Source organism: Protomyctophum parallelum (assembly GCF_964188405.1).
Source record: "Protomyctophum parallelum genome assembly, chromosome: 22".
In the NCBI taxonomy this organism is placed as follows: domain Eukaryota; kingdom Metazoa; phylum Chordata; class Actinopteri; order Myctophiformes; family Myctophidae; genus Protomyctophum; species Protomyctophum parallelum.
The window spans coordinates 27,233,999-27,254,502 of record NC_139714.1 but is presented as its reverse complement, the minus strand read 5'-3'; the positions used below and the strand labels follow the sequence as shown (position 1 = coordinate 27,254,502).

Sequence of the window (20,504 nt, the reverse complement as noted above, 5' to 3'; positions counted from 1 at the left end):
GCATCCCTAGTGGAAATATATTGCCATCGTCAAAGTTGCCCATCCCTGCCCTACAGTGTGTAGATAGATACACAACACATCCATATTTACACACATATACAGTAGGTGTGGTTTAGTTTAGTGACAGATGTAGCTGTCCTCAGGCCTCAGTCTGACCCACATCTCTCTCCTCACTTGGTGAAGGGGTCTTTATCACACTCCATGACATAATGATCTTATTCATTCACTTTGGACGATCACATCAGTTCAATATGGAACATAATTAAACCACATTGGGATCTATTTGATTGTCTCTTTGCTTTAATAGGGACAGTTTCTCTCCTGGACTAAAAACGTCTGGGTTTCCGAGGCTACTCCTGGACTGGTTCTCAAAGTGGGGTCGGGAGGGGGGGGGGGGGTTGTCCCCATGGCAACAAGGGACAGATTAACCTCCTCAAGGGCCAGTAATCTTTTTGGGGGCATCCATAGCGTGCAAAATGTTCCTGTTCTTTCGTGTTTTTAAAACACTTTTTTTATATTACTCCTCCAGATTGCAGCATGCAATTTACGTGAAATCTTCACAGACTTTCCTACTAGGCTGAGGAATATATCCCACCCTTTTCACATTGGCCTGTTATAGTGCCACCAACAGGTGGATTTTTGCGAAACACATTTTTGCCCCGGTGTAGACCTGTGCCCCGAGGGGCACTTTTTCTAGTTGGGGGGCCCCCTGAGAGCCAAGGGCCCCCTGGGAGACAAGGGCCCCCTGAGAGCCAAGGGCCCCCTGGGAGACAAGGGCCCCCTGAGAGCCAAGGGCCCCCTGGGCCACGGCCCCACTGGCTAATTGGTGCATTTATATAGTGCCTTTATCCAAGGCGCTTTACATAGATTGTGCAATACATTCACCCATTCACCCATCTTTACATAGATTGTGCAATACATTCACCCATTCACCCATCTTTACATAGATTGTGCATTACATTCACCCATTCACACACCTTTACATAGATTGTGCATTACATTCACCCATTCACACACCTTTACATAGATTGTGCATTACGTTCACCCATTCACACACACCTTTACATAGATGGTGCATTACGGCCCATTCACACACCTTTACATAGATGGTGCATTACATTCACCCATTCACACACATGGCGGAGGGAACCATGCAAGGCACCAACCAGCACATCAGGAGCAATTAGGGGTTCGGTGTCTTGCTCAAGGACACTTCGACACTAACTCTGGGGGAGCCCACAGGGATCGAACCGGGAACCTTGCGGTTACCATCCAGCCACTCTACCCCTGAACCACTGCCGCCCATTCATTCATCCATTCATTCATTCATGCATTCATTGTGTGTGTGTGTTGTACAGTATGCTACAGTAGGTCGACTGATTGCCAATGTTTATTGTTTACACAATCACACCAATCTCAAGTATAGTATCTCTCTCTCCTTCAGCGTGACTGTGAACTTGACACACACACACACACACACACACACACACACACACACACACACACACACACACACACACACACACACACACACACACACACACACACACACACACACACACACACACACACACACACACACACACACACACACACACACACCTACTCTTAAGTCATATATACGTATGTCTCTCCTACGGGCTTGCTCAGCCAATGGGGCGCAGCCACGAACTGACCCCGTGTAACTGGACATGTAAGCCGCCGATTGGACGGCCGCGACGAAACGCGGCGCCATTGGTCGGCCGTTGTGCGTGGGGAGCGGCGATTGGCCAGGAAGGGGCGCCTAGGTCCCCGCCCCGCCCGGTACCGGGATGTGATAAAGAATCGTGTCACTGTCAGCCAGGCTTGCTGCAGCTCCGTCGAGTCCGTCCGTAGAGAGGCTGGTTCAGGTTCGAGTTCAGTTTGAGGAGAAAACCTTTATAAGCCCCGTTAAATACACCAAGTAACCGTCATTGTTCACACCATGAAGAGGATGTGGATAGTGGGCCTGCTCTGTGCGCTGCTGGCCTTTAGTAAGTACAACATTATGGTTAATATTATTATAATATCTGTGTGTGAGTTAGTCCGACTAGGTAGAGTGTGTAACAAAGGCCTGCCTGGTGGAGTGGTCGCAGATGGCTTCGCCTATCATAATCCATATGATATCTGATTTCAATGTAGTTTGACTATATGCTAATCCGTTCTGATCAAAGATATTATGGCCAAAGTCTGGTACCTTTTGTGCTTTTGTCCGTTTAGCAGCTTTATGTATTGATCTGTACTTCCGTTGAACTGACATACCGAATCTACAAACTGTTTAATACAATTTTCAATCAAATCGAACAATAATAATCCATATTATGACCAATGATATGATAATCCTCTAGTGTCCTTTATGCAAGATGCATTATTTATGTGAATGAATCAGTCAATATGGTACCTACCTACCTACCTACCTACCACACCTTTGCAACAGTAATGCATTGATCGATCCATCCATCCATCCATGGTCAAGTTCACAGGCCCAAAATGAGCATTTTGTTCTATTAATACGATCTGATGATGATGCTGGAAAAACACATGGCTGTTTAGCCTTTAATGGTACATTAATGTTCTGTTTGTATTCTCTACACATCATGCAAACAGCACTGCCTTTATTTAAGCGCATTGGAAGTACATGATATTATGAGCATTCTAATTACCTTGGCCTGGGGATATATATATTGTTTGTACATGCTAACATGCTTCCAGGCATGGCCTCTTCGTATGTCTCTAAATGTTTTGATGAATTGAAAATGGTGGGCCCTATTGTAAAGAAGTGTAATGCTTTATGGTGTCGTCCACTCAACTGTTAACAGTTTTTGTATTGTATATGTACTGGCAACGTGCTTCCAGGCATGGCCTGGCATAGGCTATAGCCTACAGCTTATCATCCATTACATTGACCTGGCTTTACCTAAAAGACCATGGACATTAAATACTGTGGTTGTTGTTTAACCCATTTTGATCGGGAACACGTTTAGGTGTTAGCATTACGTTATGCTTTAGCTATTGAAAAATAGATCTACAAGCTCATAGCGGGAGGTCTGCCATTTAAAAAAAATCGAAGAACGACTGACATTTTTAGAATCTGATCTCGGGTCAGAATGGGTTAAGAACATGATAAAATGTGGTTGAATTGGACAGACTGTCTGTGATCGTAACCCTGCTGACCTGTGCCTCGTCCACAGCTGCGGTCAGCGCCGAGGATGATGAGGTGGACATTGACGGAGTGGTGGAAGAGGACTTGGGCAAGAGCAGGGACGCTTCCCGGACGGATGACGAAACAGTTCAGAGGTCAGCGTCTTTTCGAATGTTCGAGCTAAACCTTTAGAAAACTCCCTTTAATCTTTGTTTTTAAATGTGTGAGCTAACCTCAGAAAAGTCCCTTAATCTCTGCTCTGATCTTGTGTAAAGCCCACAGGTGACCTCTGATTGAAAATACTATAGTAGTCGTGTTGATCGAGCGCTTGGCTTCCTTGGGACTGAATTCACCCTTTTCATATCAAGGTCCATTATTTATTCAGCTTTCGAGCCACAGACCATTTGAGGACATTTAAGTCTCTCAAAAACCCCAAACTAAATAGACGTTTGTTGTCGTTGGATCAGATTTTGTCCAACAGTTCCATGCAGTGTTGATGTTGGTACCATTAGGAGAGATAACATGATGTTGGTACCATTAGGAGAGATAACAGGCAAACGTTGATCAAAATATACAATTCTTCTACATTCTCTAATTGTGTAGACTTCTTGCAAATGAATGCAGATGTTTAACAATAATGTAACTCTACAGGTCCATTTGGTTTCATTTTACACGAGAGTCAAAGATCTATAAGGGTCCACCTCCCTGACAATATAACGATAGAGACACCTCCCTGACAATATAACGATACAGAGACACCTCCCTGACAATATAACGATACAGAGACACCTCCCTGACAATATAACGATAGAGACACCTCCCTGACAATATAACGATACAGAGACACCTCCCTGACAATATAACGATACAGAGACACCTCCCCGACAATATAACGATTCAGAGACACCTCCCTGACAATATAACGATACAGAGACACCTCCCTGACAATAACGCAGAGACGGCTTGTTTATTTTTGGACCACAACGCTTATATGAGACGATATTAAGATCACCCCATGTTGTTCTCCGTAGAGAAATTACTTCCGTGAACCAGGCAGAACCAGGGGATGAGCGAGTGACGTCAGGACTTCGGTGCTCTTTAATTATTATTAATATTTATTCTCTCCAGGGAAGAGGAGGCCATCCAGCTGGACGGGCTGAACGCGGCGCAGATCAAGGAGATCAGAGAGAAGTCAGAGAAACACGTGTTCCAGGCGGAGGTCAACAGGATGATGAAACTGATCATCAACTCGCTGTACAAGAACAAAGAGGTAGGAAAGAACTCCCAGTGGGACGTGATCCTTGGTCCGCCCCGGGGTCTCCTCCCAGTGGGACGTGATCCTTGGTCCGCCCCGGGGTCTCCTCCCAGTGGGACGTGATCCTTGGTCCGCCCCCGGCGTCTCCTCCCAGTGGGATGTGATCCTTGGTCCGCCCCGGGCGTCTCCTCCCAGTGGGACGTGATCCATGGTCTGCCCCGGGGTCTCCTCCCAGTGGGACGTGATCCTTGGTCCGCCCCGGGCGTCTCCTCCCAGTGGGACGTGATCCTTGGTCCGCCCCGGGCGTCTCCTCCCAGTGGGACGTGATCCTTGGTCCGCCCCGGGCGTCTCCTCCCAGTGGGACGTGATCCTTGGTCCGCCCCGGGCGTCTCCTCCCAGTGGGACGTGATCCTTGGTCCGCCCCGGGCGTCTCCTCCCAGTGGGACGTGATCCTTGGTCCGCCCCGGGCGTCTCCTCCCAGTGGGACGTGATCCTTGGTCCGCCCCGGGCGTCTCCTCCCAGTGGGACGTGATCCTTGGTCCGCCCCGAGCGTCTCCTCCCAGTGGGACGTGATCCTTGGTCTGCCCCGGGGTCTCCTCCCAGTGGGACGTGGTCCTTGGTCTGCCCCGGGGTCTCCTCCCAGTGGGACGTGGTCCTTGGTCTGCCCCGGGGTCTCCTCCCAGTGGGACGTGATCCTTGGTCCGCCCCGGGCGTCTCCTCCCAGTGGGACGTGATCCTTGGTCTGCCCCGGGGTTCTCCTCCCAGTGGGACGTTCCTCGAGGACCTTCCCTAGGGAGACGCTCGAGAGGCATCCTAACCAGATGCCCCGAACCACCTAAATCAGGGGTTCTCAAACTTTTATTTAGGCCCAGGTTCCCCTTGGAGGGCCCTCCTCATCCTCGCAAAACACCGATACGCCTTTTATACAGAAAAAACTGACCCAGAAAGTGTAACTGTTGTATAATCGCAGTATTACCTCTGCTCTGCCTGCGGAACTGTCCTATCGTCTCCTTCAAACAGCAAAGCACAACATTGTGTAATTATTGCTTAATAGTTCCTCCTCCTCCTCCTCCCCCCTCTTCCTCTTCCTCTTCCTCTTCCTCCTCTTCCTCCTCCTCCTCACAGATCTTCCTGAGAGAACTGATCTCCAACGCCTCCGACGCTCTGGACAAGGTCCGTCTGATGTCCCTGACCGACGACTCTGCTCTCAACGGCAACGAGGAGCTGACGGTCAAGATCAAGGTGAGCTTCTATACGAGCGGTCCTCTCCAGCTTCCCTTTAGGACATGCAGGGGGCCACATGCGGCCGACACCATCACTTATAGCGTGGCCCTCGGGTTAATATCCAAATATTGATTTATTATTGATTTCCAAACGTGCAAACATGACCCGCTTTTAATGACCTCATTCTATGAATGACTGGTATTCAAATGTTGTCTGTTTTACATCCAATGTATTTGTATTTGGGTCATAAACTTGACATGACAATAATAATAAATTCATTTGAAATTAAATAAAATTACTTTTCAGACTCCAATTCAAATATAGCAAAATTCTTGCTCCCAACAGTAATGTGGCCCTCTGCAGTGAGTGTGGAAATATATTGGCCCTCACCATGGTCAAAGTTGCCCGTCGCTGCTTTAGGAGGGTGACGTCACACGATCTCTGCACTGTGAGCTTCCGTTTAGGAGTGTCGACGAGGAACATGTAGCTGCCGCGGCCTCGGGAGTGCGGTCGACGAGGAACCGAGGAGTGAAACTGGACATGGGGGAGGGTTGAGGAACGCTCGCTTCTCTAAATTTCCATCAGTATTTGCATAGTAGAAGATACTAGTGCAGCCTCGGCTTACATCACGGCATGTATGTCAAGATAATGCTGTTTATTTTTTGCCTATTATGGTTGATGGAAAAAAAGGTGTCCTCCAGTGTTTATGACGGCAAAGTTTGATTTAGTTTCAGTCATAGACTTTTGACGGTTTACGGCTGCTGAAGGCTACAACCAGTGTTTTTGTCGACTACAACTAAGACAAAAAATGTTCGTCGACTTTTTTTCACTGACAAAACTAAATGAAATCTAAGCTATGATGACTAAAACTAAGACTAAATATATTGACAATTTCGTCAACAGATAAAAACTAGACTAACATGTTAGGAATGGACTAGTGGACAAGATATCCAGTATAAGTCATTTTACACTTGGTTGCATGCTGGAAATATCAGATCTACGAGCTTGTAGATCGGCTATTTTCAGCAAGTATAAAAACAGTCATTACGACGGCATCAAGGCCCACCAAAACACATTTTAGTCGACTCAACTCTTATATTTAGTTGACTAAAACGAAGACATTCCTGGTGACTAAAATGCGACTAAAACTAAAGGAAAACTATTCAAAAGACTGACTAAAACTAAAATCAGACATTGCTACCAAAAATAACACTGACTAAAACAGCCAACAGTTTTTAGTTTTTTCCTCAGCTGCCAGTCTGCTCAATGACTGTGCCCCCCCCCCCCCCCCCCCCCCCCCCAGTGAGACCGGTGCTTTGACACCGGCAAAATGATGCACTATGAACTATAACTCTGCACTTTATATTATCAAATCAAACTTTATTTGGAATAGCACATTTACAACAGCCAAGGCTGACCAAAGTGCTGAACAGGGTAAAAAAAACATCAGAGCATAGCAATATAAAGCAATGAAAAGACAATCAAATATAAAACAATAGCAATAGCACAGAGCAGGAAATCAAATGCAGATAAATCAGGTGCAATAGAATGCGTCGTCTTTAAAGAGTTGAATGCACACACGATGATGCCGAAACAATTTCCTTTGTTTAGCCAATGGCTAAAACTTAATGAAAATGTATTCAGATTCCTTCATTAGTCATATTTTAGTCCTCGGAAATGTTTTGGTGTTGGTCTAATTTTAGTCTATATCAAAAGATTGTTGTTCAACCACATCTACAGTTGATTTAGTCAACTAAAATGTATTTTGGCGGGCCTTGATGTTGTCGTAATGGCAGTTTTAGTCGTTGTGAGCTTGTAGATCGGCTGTTGTCAGCCCCCGAGCACAACCAGACAAAACATTTAATGTAATCGTTTTAGCCAACGGAACTCGACACTAGTGTGCTCTACTTCAAACCACGAGGGCAGGCGATGCATCTTGGGATATGTGCTTCATCGTAGCGTCTGTTCTCCTGTCCTCTCCCTCCCTCCCCTCCCTCCTCCCCAGGCCGACAAGGAGAGGAACATGATGCACATCACGGACACGGGCCTCGGCATGACCAAAGACGACCTGATCAAGAACCTGGGCACCATCGCCAAGTCCGGCACCAGCGAGTTCCTGAGCAAGCTGACAGACTCGCAGACCGAAGGCCACTCCACCTCGGAGCTCATCGGCCAGTTCGGCGTGGGCTTCTACTCCGCCTTCCTGGTGGCCGACAAGGTCATCGTGACCACCAAGCACAACAACGGCACGCAGCACATCTGGGAGTCGGACTCCAACGCCTTCTCCGTCATCGAGGACCCCCGCGGAGACACCCTGGGCAGGGGGACCACCATCACGTGAGTCTAGGCCGGGGCTTCTTTAGCTACAACATGCTAACACACTTGGGCATGGGGGCCACCATCACGTGAGTCTAGGGGGTTTCTTTAGCTACAACATGCTAACACACTGGGGCAGGGGGACCACCATCACGTGAGTCTAGGGGGCTTCTTTAGCTACAACATGCTAACATGCTGGGGCAGGGAGCCACCATCACATGAGTCTGGGGGGCTTCTTTAGCTACAACATGCTAACACCCTGGGCAGAGGGACCACATCACGTGAGTCTGGGGGGCTTCTTTAGCTACAACATGCTAACAACATGCTAACACCCTGGGCAGGGGGACCACCATCACGTGAGTCTGGGGGGCTTCTTTAGCTACAACATGCTAACAACATGCTAACACCCTGGGCAGGGGGACCACCATCACGTGAGTCTGGGGGCTTCTTTAGCTACAACATGCTAACACACTGGGGCAGGGAGCCACCATCACATGAGTCTGGGGGGCTTCTTTAGCTACAACATGCTAACACACTGGGCGGGGGGACCACCGTCACGTTGCAAGCTTGTAGATCAGCTATTTTCGCTGTTTTAAACCCTGTAAATTGTGTAAAAATGTCAGTAATTTCTTGGTATATTTCAGTTCTTTGTCAACACTCCAGTTGTCTCAGGTTGATCACGTCTAAGGAGTCTATTTCTACCCCCCCTCCCCCCTCCCCCCCTCCAGTCTGGTCATGAAGGAGGAGGCGTCGGATTACTTGGAGCTGGAGACCATCAAGAACCTGGTCAGGAAGTACTCCCAGTTCATCAACTTCCCAATCTACGTGTGGAGCAGCAAGGTGAGAGACGCCTTTAGTAATGGACCGCATTGGTCCAAAATGACTGTTGGAAGTGTCAGAATGCAACCTGGTTAACCCATTCTGAACGGGAACCCATTGTGGTGTTGGCATCATGTTATGCTTTAGCTATTGAAAAATAGCAGATCTACAAGCTCATAGTGCGCCACCGAGTGGCGCGCTACGAGCTTGTTGGTCTGCTATTTTTGAAAAATCGAAGAGCGACGGACATTTTTAGAATCTGATCTCAGGTCAGAATGGGTTAATCAGACCAGTGTGTCCAGTGGAAACCTCGTATGAATCTGATCTCAGGTCAGAATGGGTCTAATGCGTTCTGTGTTCCCGTCTCTCAGACGGAGACGGTGGAGGAGCCTCTGGAGGAGGACGCCGAGGCGGAGAAGAAAGAGGAAGACGCCGTGGAGGACGATGCAGAGGTGGAGGAAGAGGAGGAGGACAAGGACAAGCCCAAGACCAAGAAGGTACTGTACTCTACTGTACTGTACTGATCTACAAGCTCACAAGGCGTCAGGTGGAGAAGACCGTGTGGGACTGGGATGAGGATGATAACGGTGTTTTAACGACGTTTTAATGTTCCCCAGGTGGAGAAGACCGTCTGGGACTGGGAGCTCATGAACGACATCAAGCCCATCTGGCAGAGACCGGCCAAGGAGGTGGAGGACGACGAGTACAAGGCCTTTTACAAGACCTTCTCTAGGGTGAGTTTCTGACCGAGGCCAAGTCAATATTCTTTTTTTTTTAATGTGAAACCAGGGAATCATAGCTTCAAATTGACATTGGTTGTTCAGTTTGACCCACCATTTTTGGAGATATGGCTTATAGAGTAATGAATTTCAGAGAAACAGCGAGTTGAGAAAACGGGCTTGAAAGGTTCACTTCTGTGGACTCTAACATTACACCTAGCTACACGTTTAAGGTCTCTAACGTTACACCTGGCTACATGTTTAAGCCTTTATTTCATATTTACATGTCCTCTGTGGTCTCTAACATTACACCTAGCTACATGTTTAAGGTCTCTAACATTACACCTAGCTACATGTTTAAGCCTTTATTTCATATTTACATGTCTTCTGTGGACTCTAACATTACACCTAGCTACATGTTTAAGCATTTATTTCATATTTACATGTCTTCTGTGGACTCTAACATTACACCTAGCTACATGTTTAAGCATAAATTTACAGCTCTGACACTTATTTCAGACATGGTCTAGTATGTGAAGAGTCTGCCTGTGCTATTAACTCATTTTGGATAAGTAAAAATCAGTTTTTCTCCTCTCCAGTCTTGCAGCCATGACTGCCACTGTATCAAAAAGAGTCACAATTAGAGACGGTGTTATTCTACCAAGGAACTTGAATCTAACGGCACTACCCATTTTATTCTTGCATTTATGCTGTATTTGAACTAGGAGAAACTTAATGCCTTTAGGTTTTTTTTTCCCATGGCTGCTTCCCATGTTGAATCTTTGTTTCAGGAGACAGACAGCCCTCTGTCCCACATCCACTAAATCCATGTTGAATCTTTGTTTCAGGAGACAGACGACCCTCTGTCTCACATCCACTAAATCCATGTTGAATCTTTGTTTCAGGAGACAGACAGCCCTCTGTCCCACATCCACTAAATCCATGTTGAATCTTTGTTTCAGGGGACAGACAGCCCTCTGTCCCACATCCACTAAATCCATGTTGAATCTTTGTTTCAGGAGACAGACAGCCCTCTGTCCCACATCCACTAAATCCATGTTGAATCTTTGTTTCAGGAGACAGACAGCCCTCTGTCCCACATCCACTAAATCCATGTTGAATGTTTGTTTCAGGAGACAGACGACCCTCTGGGCCACATCCACTAAATCCATGTTGAATCTTAGTTTCAGGAGACAGACGACCCTCTGTCTCACATCCACTAAATCCATGTTGAATCTTTGTTTCAGGAGACAGACAGCCCTCTGTCCCACATCCACTAAATCCATGTTGAATGTTTGTTTCAGGAGACAGACGACCCTCTGGGCCACATCCACTAAATCCATGTTGAATCTTAGTTTCAGGAGACAGACAGCCCTCTGTCCCACATCCACTAAATCCATGTTGAATGTTTGTTTCAGGAGACAGACGACCCTCTGGGCCACATCCACTAAATCCATGTTGAATCTTAGTTTCAGGAGACAGACAGCCCTCTGTCCCACATCCACTAAATCCATGTTGAATGTTTGTTTCAGGAGACGGACGACCCTCTGGGCCACATCCACTAAATCCATGTTGAATCTTTGTTTCAGGAGACGGACGACCCTATGGGCCACATCCACTAAATCCATGTTGAATGTTTGTTTCAGGAGACGGACGACCCTCTGGGCCACATCCACTAAATCCATGTTGAATCTTTGTTTCAGGAGACGGACGACCCTCTGGGCCACATCCACTTCACGGCGGAAGGCGAGGTCACCTTCAAGTCCATCCTGTTCGTCCCGGCGTCCGCCCCACGAGGACTGTTCGACGAGTATGGGACCAAGAAGAACGATTACATCAAGGTACCCGTGGAGCGTTTAATTAGAACGATTACATCAAGGTACCGTGTGGAGCGTTGGAGCGTTTAATTAGAACGATTACATCACGGTACCGCGTGGAACGTTTAATTCAGCGCTGAGTCATTTTAATTCAGCCTGAGACAGGATTTAATTTTAATTCAGCCTGAGACAGGATTTAATTTTAATTCAGCCTGAGACAGGATTTAATTTTAATTCAGCCTGAGACAGGATTTAATTTTAATTCAGCCTGAGACAGGATTTAATTTTAATTCAGCCTGAGACAGGATTTAATTTTAATTCAGCCTGAGACAGGATTTAATTTTAATTCAGCCTGAGACGGGATTTAATTTTAATTCAGCCTGAGACGGGATTTAATTTTAATTCAGCCTGAGAAGGGATTTAATTTTAATTCAGCCTGAGAAGGGATTTAATTTTAATTCAGCCTGAGACAGGATTTAATTTGAATTCAGCCTGAGACAGGATTTCTTGGAGACTAACCGCTTTCCGTTTCATCTTCCAGTTGTTCGTCCGTAGAGTTTTCATCACCGATGACTTCCACGACATGATGCCGAAGTACCTGAACTTTGTGAAGGGAGTGGTGAGTAACCTTATAAACTATAATAAATATGTGACTAAATTTGACTGAGGGACTGCCATTGGATTCTTTGGAATTTTCGTTTTTTTCCATGTCATGTAAACAGAAAGCAGGCAATCATAGCTTCAAATTGACATTGGTTGTTCAGTTTGACCCACCAGTTTTGGAGATATTGTGAGTAATGTCTTGCAGAGAAACAGCGAGTTGAGAAAACAGGCTTGAAAGGTTCACTTCTGTGGTCTCTAACATTACACCTAGCTACATGTTTAAGCGTTTATTTCACATTTACATGTCTTCTGTGGACTAGCATTACACCTAGCTACATGTTTAAGCATTAATTTCATATTTACATGTCTTCTGTGGTCTCTAACATGACACCTAGCTACATGTTTAAGCATTTATTTCATATTTACATGTCAATTTCAGCTCTGATTTCAAACATGCTCTAGTATGTGAAGAGTCTGCCTGTGCTATTAACTCATTTTTGGGGAAAAAAGGTTTTTCTCTGTTGAACAGTTGGAATTTGCGTGATGGCAGGCAGTCTCTCAGTCAAATCTGGTCACATATGTCTTGAAGTAACGTCCATGTAGTAAAATGTACTTCTAAAGACTGACTAACCGCTCTGCTCTCCAACGTTCTCAGGTGGACTCTGACGACCTTCCTCTCAACGTGTCCAGAGAAACGCTCCAGCAACACAAACTGCTGAAGGTAAATTCAATCTTCTAAAAGGTTTTTTCTTTCTGGAAGACTATGTTTCTGTGGTGCTCAAACTTTTTCATGTCAAGGAAACCTCCTAAAATTACATTTATTTGGCGTTCGCTGTGAAAGAATATATTCAAAGATTTGCACACATCACGATTTTTCAAAATAACAGATCTACAAGCTCATAGTGAGCTTGTAGTTCTGAGCCAAAGTATAAAATAATGGTTAGTGGTTTAACCCATTTTGACCTGAGATCAGATTCTAAAATTCCGTGGCCAAATACAGATAATTCTGGGGGTCCTTGACATGAAAAAGGTTGAGCACCACTGACATGGAAACATAGGTTAAGATTTAGAAGCCTTTTTTAATCTGCCTCAGGTCAAAATGGATTAAGTGTCTGATAAATGCCCTACATTGTCCCGTCCGTCCCGTTCAGGTGATCCGTAAGAAGCTGGTCCGTAAGACGCTGGACATGATCAAGAAGATCGCAGAGGCCGAGTACAACGACAAGTTCTGGAAGGAGTTCGGCACCAACATCAAGCTGGGCGTGATCGAGGACCACTCCAACCGCACCCGCCTGGCCAAGCTGCTCCGCTTCATGACCTCCAACAGCGACACAGTGCTGACCAGCCTGGAGCAGTACGTGGAACGCATGAAGGAGAAGCAGGACAAGATCTACTTCATGTCTGGAACCAGCCGCAAGGAGGTAGGGGTCTATAGATCTACTATGAAGCATGTAGGGTCTAGAGTACATTTTAGCCCCTAGTTTGACATGTCACAGACACATACTACTTAAAGCAAAAGGGAAGTTTGACATTTTTGCCAGCCATAGGATGTTAATGGTAGGGTCACAAGAAACCCCTATAAAAAGAATCCCAGCCGACAGCCGGTCAGCAAGTGGATTCATGAATGTATGTATATAGACAATATTTTAGGCCAATAAAAAAAAGACATACCAAATTTGTTTCCGTCTCTCTCTCTCCCCAGGCGGAGTCGTCCCCCTTCGTGGAGCGTCTCCTGAAGAAGGGCTACGAGGTGATCTACCTGACGGAGCCGGTGGACGAGTACTGCGTCCAGGCGCTGCCCGAGTACGACGGGAAGCGCTTCCAGAACGTGGCCAAGGAGGGCGTGAAGTTCGACGAGAGCGACAAGGCCAAGGAGACCAGGGAGACGCTGGAGAAGGAGTTCGAGCCCCTCACGTCCTGGATGAAGGAGAAGGCCCTGAAAGACATGGTTAGTCTTTATGTTACTGGATGACTAGACTAAAATGTTAGGAAGGGACTAGTGGACAAGAGATCCAGTATAAGTCATTTTACACTTGGTTGCATGCTGAAAATAGCAGATCTACAAGCTCACAACGCGTCGCGCTTGAATACGACGGCATCAAGTCCCGACTAAATCACCTGTAGATTTAGTCTACTAAAATCTTATGACATTTAGTCGACTAAAACTAGACTAACACTAAAACATTCCAGGTGACTATTATGACTAAAACTAAATTATCTTTTATTCCTAAGACTAAACTAAATGTGCTTGCCAAAAACAACACTGGTTAAGACTTTTTCTTTCCCGTCTTGTAGTGGAGGCGGCGGCCTCCTTTTTGTTAAAGTATTTGAACTGTAGCACCGATGCCAAAGCACCACCACCTCCACTGATTGCTAGGAGTAGGGCTGTCACACATTTTGGACTGAGGTCGATTAAAAAAAGGCTTCTAATTCCTAAAAGAATTCAGAAAAACCCATGTTTCTGTCAGTGGTGCTCAACCTTTTTCATGTCAAGGACCCCAGAATTATCTCCATTGGGCCACGGACCCCCATCTCAAAATATGTAGTTCCAGGGACCCCCCCAGAAGCTGAATTATATATTCAAAGATTTGTGCCACATTTTCACGATTTAAAAAGAAAATAGCTAAAGTATAACATAATGCTTAAAACACAAATGGATTAAGCACCACCACTGATGGCTAGGAGTAGGGCTGTTGGCCAATTGTCACACAAATCATTGTAATTAACGATTTTTAAATCATGTTTTCTGCATTTTGAACATTGGAACGTTCGTATTCCTGTTTGCCTTTCAGGCTTTGTACTCTCAAAGAGCAGATATGACGAATACTGTATCCTAAATATTCAAAGAAATCACTGACACATGATTAGACCACTGGTACTGATACCACTGGTGGTACTTGAGCCCCCTCTGGTGGTATTCAGAGGAGTCTCACAAAAAAAGATAAAAGTACATGAAATACAGGTGTTTATATCACTACAGGTAGGCAGTGCTGAAATGAGCACGACGTCACACCTAGCCGTGGAGGATTTGAGAACGGATTAATCACATTATGAAATATCAGTTGGGCTGATTAGTGATTAGACCATATTTTACCATCGGTTATTATAGGAATGGAACACAAAGGGCAGGTCTACGCTGCTGTATTTTTTTTTGTACTGCTGCTGATGGAGTCCTCCCATTTAGGCCTGACAAAGTCTTCTAAATCCTGACAGTTTTCTGAAAATCATCATGTTTCTATATCAGTGGTGCTAAATATTTCATGTCAAGGATCCCAGAAATTATATGTAATTGGCCACCGACCCCCATCTGAAAATATGTTGTTCCAGGAACCCCTCAGAAGCAAAGATTTGAGTTAAAAACGTTCGCTCTGAAAGAATATATATATTCAAAGATTTGCGCCACATTTTCACAAAATGGCAGACCTACAAGCTCGTAGCGCGGCACTCGGTGCCGCTCTATGAGCTTGTAGATCTGCTATTTCTCAATAGCTAAAGTATAACATAATGCTTTAAAACACCAAAAGGGGTTCCCGCCAGAATGGGTTAAGAGAAGTGCTAAATGGGTCATTGTCTGGTTGTAGGTTGAGAAGAAGAAGAATCTGTGTTGCACTACTGCCTTATTGGCAAGGCTCAGGGAAAATGGTGACCGTTATGCAACAGATGTGTTGCATTTAATGGCTGAATGTCCTCAGCTTCTTCCTTCATGTCTTCTTCCTTCATGTCTTTATGTAGTTTCACTGTCATTTTGGTTTCGAGAGTGCCAAGGTGTAACGTGTACAATTCCATATGTACCAATTACAAAATCGTACTCTGCCCAATTTACGTGCTCCAAATTAACAGTGGGTACTAGTCGCTACTCAACCAACCTGGTTAACCACTCCCCCTTGAAATCACATTTCCATTCAACCACTGCTGGACTTCCATCAGGTATGCTCCCCATCCTGTTTGCCTGCCTCCCCATCTCCTTTTGCCTGCCTCCCCATCTCCTTTTGCCTGCCTCCCCATCTCCATCCACATGCTGTGATGAACTTACTTAAGACACTCGAATCCTGAACATTCCATGTGGAACTTTGTTGAGTCTGAGTTGTGTGGTGGATGGGGATAGCACCGTCCTAGAGCCTCAGTAGCAAGATAAAAGTGTGGTTTTAGGTGGAGAAGGCAGTGTTGATTGGAGAGAATAATAATTAATATTATTATTATTATTATAATGTGTTTTTAGGTGGAGAAGGCAGTGTTGATTGGAGAGAATAATAATTAATATTATTATAATGTGTGTTTTCAGGTGGAGAAGGCGGTGCTCTCCCAGAGGCTGACCAACTCACCCTGTGCTCTGGTAGCCAGCCAGTACGGCTGGTCGGGAAACATGGAGAGGATCATGAAGGCTCAGGCCTACCAGACTGGAAAAGACATCTCCACAAAGTGAGCCTCGTTTCATTTCATCTGCATTCTGACCTGAGATCAGATTCTAAAAATGTCTTCTACATCGATTTTTCAAAAATAGCAGACCTACAAGCTCGTAGCGCGCCACCGAGTGGCGCGCTATGAGCTTGTAGATCTGCTATTTTTCAATATCTAAAGCATAACATAATGCTAACACCAAAAGGGGTTCCCGCCCAAAATGGGTTAAAAATGTCACTCGACTTATTTAAACACCATCACGTCCTAAGCCACCAAAATGTGTAAAGCCCTACCAACAGTCATTAGGACATGCGAATCCCTTGACTCCTTCAAAACCGCTCTCAAAGGGCACCTACGGACGGCTGCAATTCGAAACTGGCCCCCGTAAAATCTGAATCCCCCACTCACACCTTTTCCCCTCGCTGTATGTTTCTTTTCCCTTTTTACCTCCTTTATGATTAATTCCTTTTCCGTTTTTTGGCTATATAGAAGTGTCTATTTGTACGTCTCTAAATGTTTTGATGAATTGAACAAGGTGGACCCTCTTGTAAACAAGGGTAGTGCTTTATTGGGTCGTCCACTCACAGTTGACAGTCTTTGTATCGAGTTGTGCTTGAAATGTACTGTAATTCTGCAAACTGTTGTGTTAATAAATCAATCAATCAATTGATTATGTCCTTTTATTCCCTTTCCCTCCAGCTATTATGCAAGCCAGAAGAAAACCTTGGAGATCAACCCCAAACACCCTCTGATAAAACAGATGCTGAAGAAAGTCCAGACGGACCCAGAGGACCAGACCGCGGCCGACCTGGCGGTGGTTCTGTTCGAGACGGCCACGCTGCGCTCAGGATACCAGCTCTCTGACACCAAGGCTTACGGAGAACGCATAGAACGCATGCTGAGGCTCAGCATGAACGTCGACCTCGACGAACAGGTAACGGTTTACAACAGTTGAGAGCACTCATTATGTCCTTTTACATAATTTTATTTACCTCTGAGACTGAAAAAAAAACGTACGAGTTTCGGCCTGTTTGGCCTTCCTCAGCGTTTGTGACAAGACAACAGGAATGGTTTACTCTTCACATTATAGTGGATGTAAACAATGACTTGGTATTTAATTTGTGTCGGCTGGAAGTAATTAATTTAATGATCTAATTTGTCCCAAGGTGGAAGAGGAGGTGGAGGAGGAGCCAGAGGAACAGGAAGAGGAGGCGGAGGAGGAAGAGGAAATGGATGCAGAGAAGGAGGAGGAAGATGATTCGGTGAGGAGCTGGCAGACATTTTGAAAAGGACAATTTTCAAAATGTCTAGACTAATAACTAATTACTAATAATGATTTTCTTCTCTTTCTAGAGCGTTGATGGAAAAGACGAGCTGTGAGTCCCATGGAGGAGAGAGAGGGGGGGGGGCAGGGTGAGGGGTCGGGGGTCAAGAAGAGGTCGCGGGGGGGGGGGGGGGGAGAGGAGATGGAGTGTTTGGGGTTTTCTATGGCACTGCTTTATGTTTGTTTAATTCTGTTTATTTTTTTTACATTCCTCATGACTGTAAATTTGTTAATATTTAACTGAATCGGTTATGGAGTGTTGTTGTTGACTTCCTGTCTCGAGAGCCATTAAAAAGTTTTCGGAAGGGAAATCTCCCATTGTCTTGTTGGGGTTATTTATTCATTACTTTAATTCGTTTGTTTGTTCGTTCATTCGTTCAGTCAATAGAGCACCGAAGTCTGACGTCAATATCGGTAGAGAGCGCAAATTCATGTACTTTTTATTTGCATTGTAATCCCCATAGGGGGATTTTTTTCGGTTGCACTACTTAGTTTAGACAGTTTTTGGTTTAGACTAGTCATTGGTTAGACCAGTCATTAGTACTACAACCTATCTCAAACCCTCACCCTAAACCTAACCTCCCACGGGGCAGCACACCTAACCTTAACCCATGTCTAACCTATGACTAGTCTAAACTAGTATGCACACCGATTTTAGATTGCCTCATATAAGAACTGTAAACATGTCATCCCGGCTGTTTCACTCATATGGATATGAAGAATCAACTGACTGAGAGAAAACGCTATTGTTACTGCTACTGAATTAGTTACATTTTCACTAGAAAAAGACTATCAAATATGAGTGACTGACTGTCAAACGATACAGAGACACCTCCCTGACAATATAACGATAGACACCTCCCTGACAATATAACGATACAGAGACACCTCCCTGACAATAACGGTTATTTGTGGACCACAATGCTTATAATATGAAACTATTTTAAGATGAGGCCATGTTATTCTCCATAGAGACATTATTTCAGTCAGTCATGACGCGTGACAAATCCTTCATCTCTTTATTATTGGAAATGGAGTTTAAAATGAAACGAGACATTCTACAAATGTATTTCACCATAAAGGAGGATGTTTAGACATATTACTGAAATGCTGGAGTTTTATGGCTGTTTTCACAAACGGAACGGAACAAGCAGAAAAGCCCCTGAGTTCTCTTTGCATTCTCTTCACATTGTCCATTCGTTCTGTTTACGCTGTAGTTCATTTTTCAGGGTTTGCAAAGGCGTTGTGTAGGGGTGCATACTTAGTTTAGACTAGTCATTGGTTAGACATGGGTTAGGTTTAGGTGTGCTGCCCCGTGGAAGGTTAGGTTTAGGGTGAGGGTTTTAGATAGGTTGTAGTTGTAGGACTAATGACTGGTCTAACCCAATGACTAGTGTAAACCAAAAACTGTCTAAACTAAGTACGCTACTGCACCCATTATGTCTATGGCAGGCGGTTTCAACCCTGTACATATCAAGGTCCATTATTTAGCCCCTCAGACCAAGGAATATTTTGTTGTCGTTAGGTAAGATTTTGTCCACAATTCCATGCTGTAGGAGAGAGAACATTATCCCATTTAGACGAGAACTGATTCTACAAATGTCTTCTAAATCCTGACAGTTTTCTTAAAAAACCTCATGTTTCTATGTCAGTCGACATTTTCATGTCAAGGACCCCCAAAAATATATAATTGGCCCCCATCTGAAAATATGTTCCAGGGACCGGAAGCAAAGATTTGAGTTAAACGTTTTCTCTGAAAGAATATATATTCAGAGTTGTGCCACATTTTTACGACGTTTAAAAAATAGCAGATATACAAGCTCGAGCTTGTAAAAAAAAAACTTTTTCCAGTCCTGGCAAAGGTTTGAGATTTAACAAAGTTCATGGAAAACATATTTGGATATGCATCATTTTTGGATATTGATGTATTTAATAAAAATACATGTTTTGATCTGCAGCATTATCCTAGGATATATTGTGTTAGCAAAACATTTGGCACAACATTTGTGATATAATTCTATCGTTCTATATTCTATGCTTTATTGTTGCTACACTGTCTGTCTTTGAGACGTTGTTTCACACATTAAGAGACTCATTATTGATCTGAATGATTGTTATTATAGATCTGGAAATCGGGTTCAAGTTTTGGAAATGCATTGGTTAAAAATGTGTGGGAACCCTGGATACATGTTAATGAAGCTGTTAGAATCAGAGACTGCTATTACAGTCTATCGCCACCAGATGGCTCCTATGCACATTGAACACTGAGTTTAGAAGGCCTGCATAAACGTCTTATTGACTGTAGTGGGATAACGATGTTCCCAGACGCTCTTAATTCTAAATTAACTGATTGATTTCAAGTCTGGATATTCTAAAACTTGTGTCAGTTGTTTGTCAATCAATGCGATTTGAAATGTGAGTTTGCTTATCTTTTATTTTGTCCATACAAATGACATACCGTTAAAAAACTTGGAAGTTTCAAACTGAAACTGCGGCAGGAATATATCCATCAACTTCAATGCATCTCCTAATATACTGTAACTGTAGCTTGTGATCTAGTTTTAGTCCTGAACAGAATATACTGTGCAGTGATTCGTTTTTCACTTCGTTTGTCATCAGTTAATTTCACCTAGTCGGGACCCGGGCGTTAATTTGATGACAGTCAACCCGACAACGTGTGTCGTGCACGAGACACGCGTTACAGCCCAATATGTAGGACGGTGCCGTGCGCCGAAAATTAGCAGATCTACAAGCTTACAGCACGTCGCTGTAAGGAACTGGTTGGTGTAACAGACACCGCTACGTCCAACCGGGGAAACTCCCCCACCCCCGTCAGGTGAAAAGAAGCAGCTTGGACTCCTCATGCATC

General features: G+C 44.7%; 1 protein-coding gene and 1 long non-coding RNA gene across 2 annotated transcripts; both read left to right on the top strand.

Annotated features, from left to right (window-relative positions):
- The first annotated feature begins 1,835 nt into the window (after window positions 1-1,835).
- On the top strand, window positions 1,836-17,741 carry hsp90b1 (heat shock protein 90, beta (grp94), member 1). The gene is made up of 17 exons (XM_083757639.1): window positions 1,836-2,012; window positions 3,210-3,315; window positions 4,289-4,430; window positions 5,541-5,657; window positions 7,645-7,976; window positions 8,684-8,795; window positions 9,146-9,271; window positions 9,392-9,508; window positions 11,197-11,334; window positions 11,852-11,929; window positions 12,569-12,634; window positions 13,065-13,334; window positions 13,616-13,861; window positions 16,196-16,332; window positions 17,011-17,245; window positions 17,478-17,573; window positions 17,665-17,741. The coding sequence occupies exons 1-17, from the start codon at window positions 1,964-1,966 to the stop codon at window positions 17,689-17,691; spliced, it is 2,394 nt and encodes a 797-aa protein (XP_083613765.1). The 5' UTR covers window positions 1,836-1,963; the 3' UTR covers window positions 17,692-17,741.
- A 1,034-nt stretch (window positions 17,742-18,775) lies between these two features.
- On the top strand, window positions 18,776-20,438 carry LOC310853720. Its single transcript, XR_014568826.1, has 2 exons — window positions 18,776-18,851; window positions 19,487-20,438. It is a non-coding gene; the product is annotated as an uncharacterized lncRNA (long non-coding RNA).
- Window positions 20,439-20,504: the final 66 nt, after the last annotated feature.

What these genes read in the sequence shown, in the direction of transcription:
- hsp90b1 (XM_083757639.1), top strand. Translation starts at nt 1,964, where the DNA reads ATGAAGAGGATGTGGATAGTGGGCCTGCTCTGTGCGCTGCTGGCCTTT. An exon ending in AGCAACACAAACTGCTGAAG is followed by an intron (nt 12,635 to 13,064) that starts GTAAATTCAATC and finishes CGTCCCGTTCAG; the next exon opens with GTGATCCGTAAGAAGCTGGT. An exon ending in AGGAGGAGGAAGATGATTCG is followed by an intron (nt 17,574 to 17,664) that starts GTGAGGAGCTGG and finishes TTCTCTTTCTAG; the next exon opens with AGCGTTGATGGAAAAGACGA.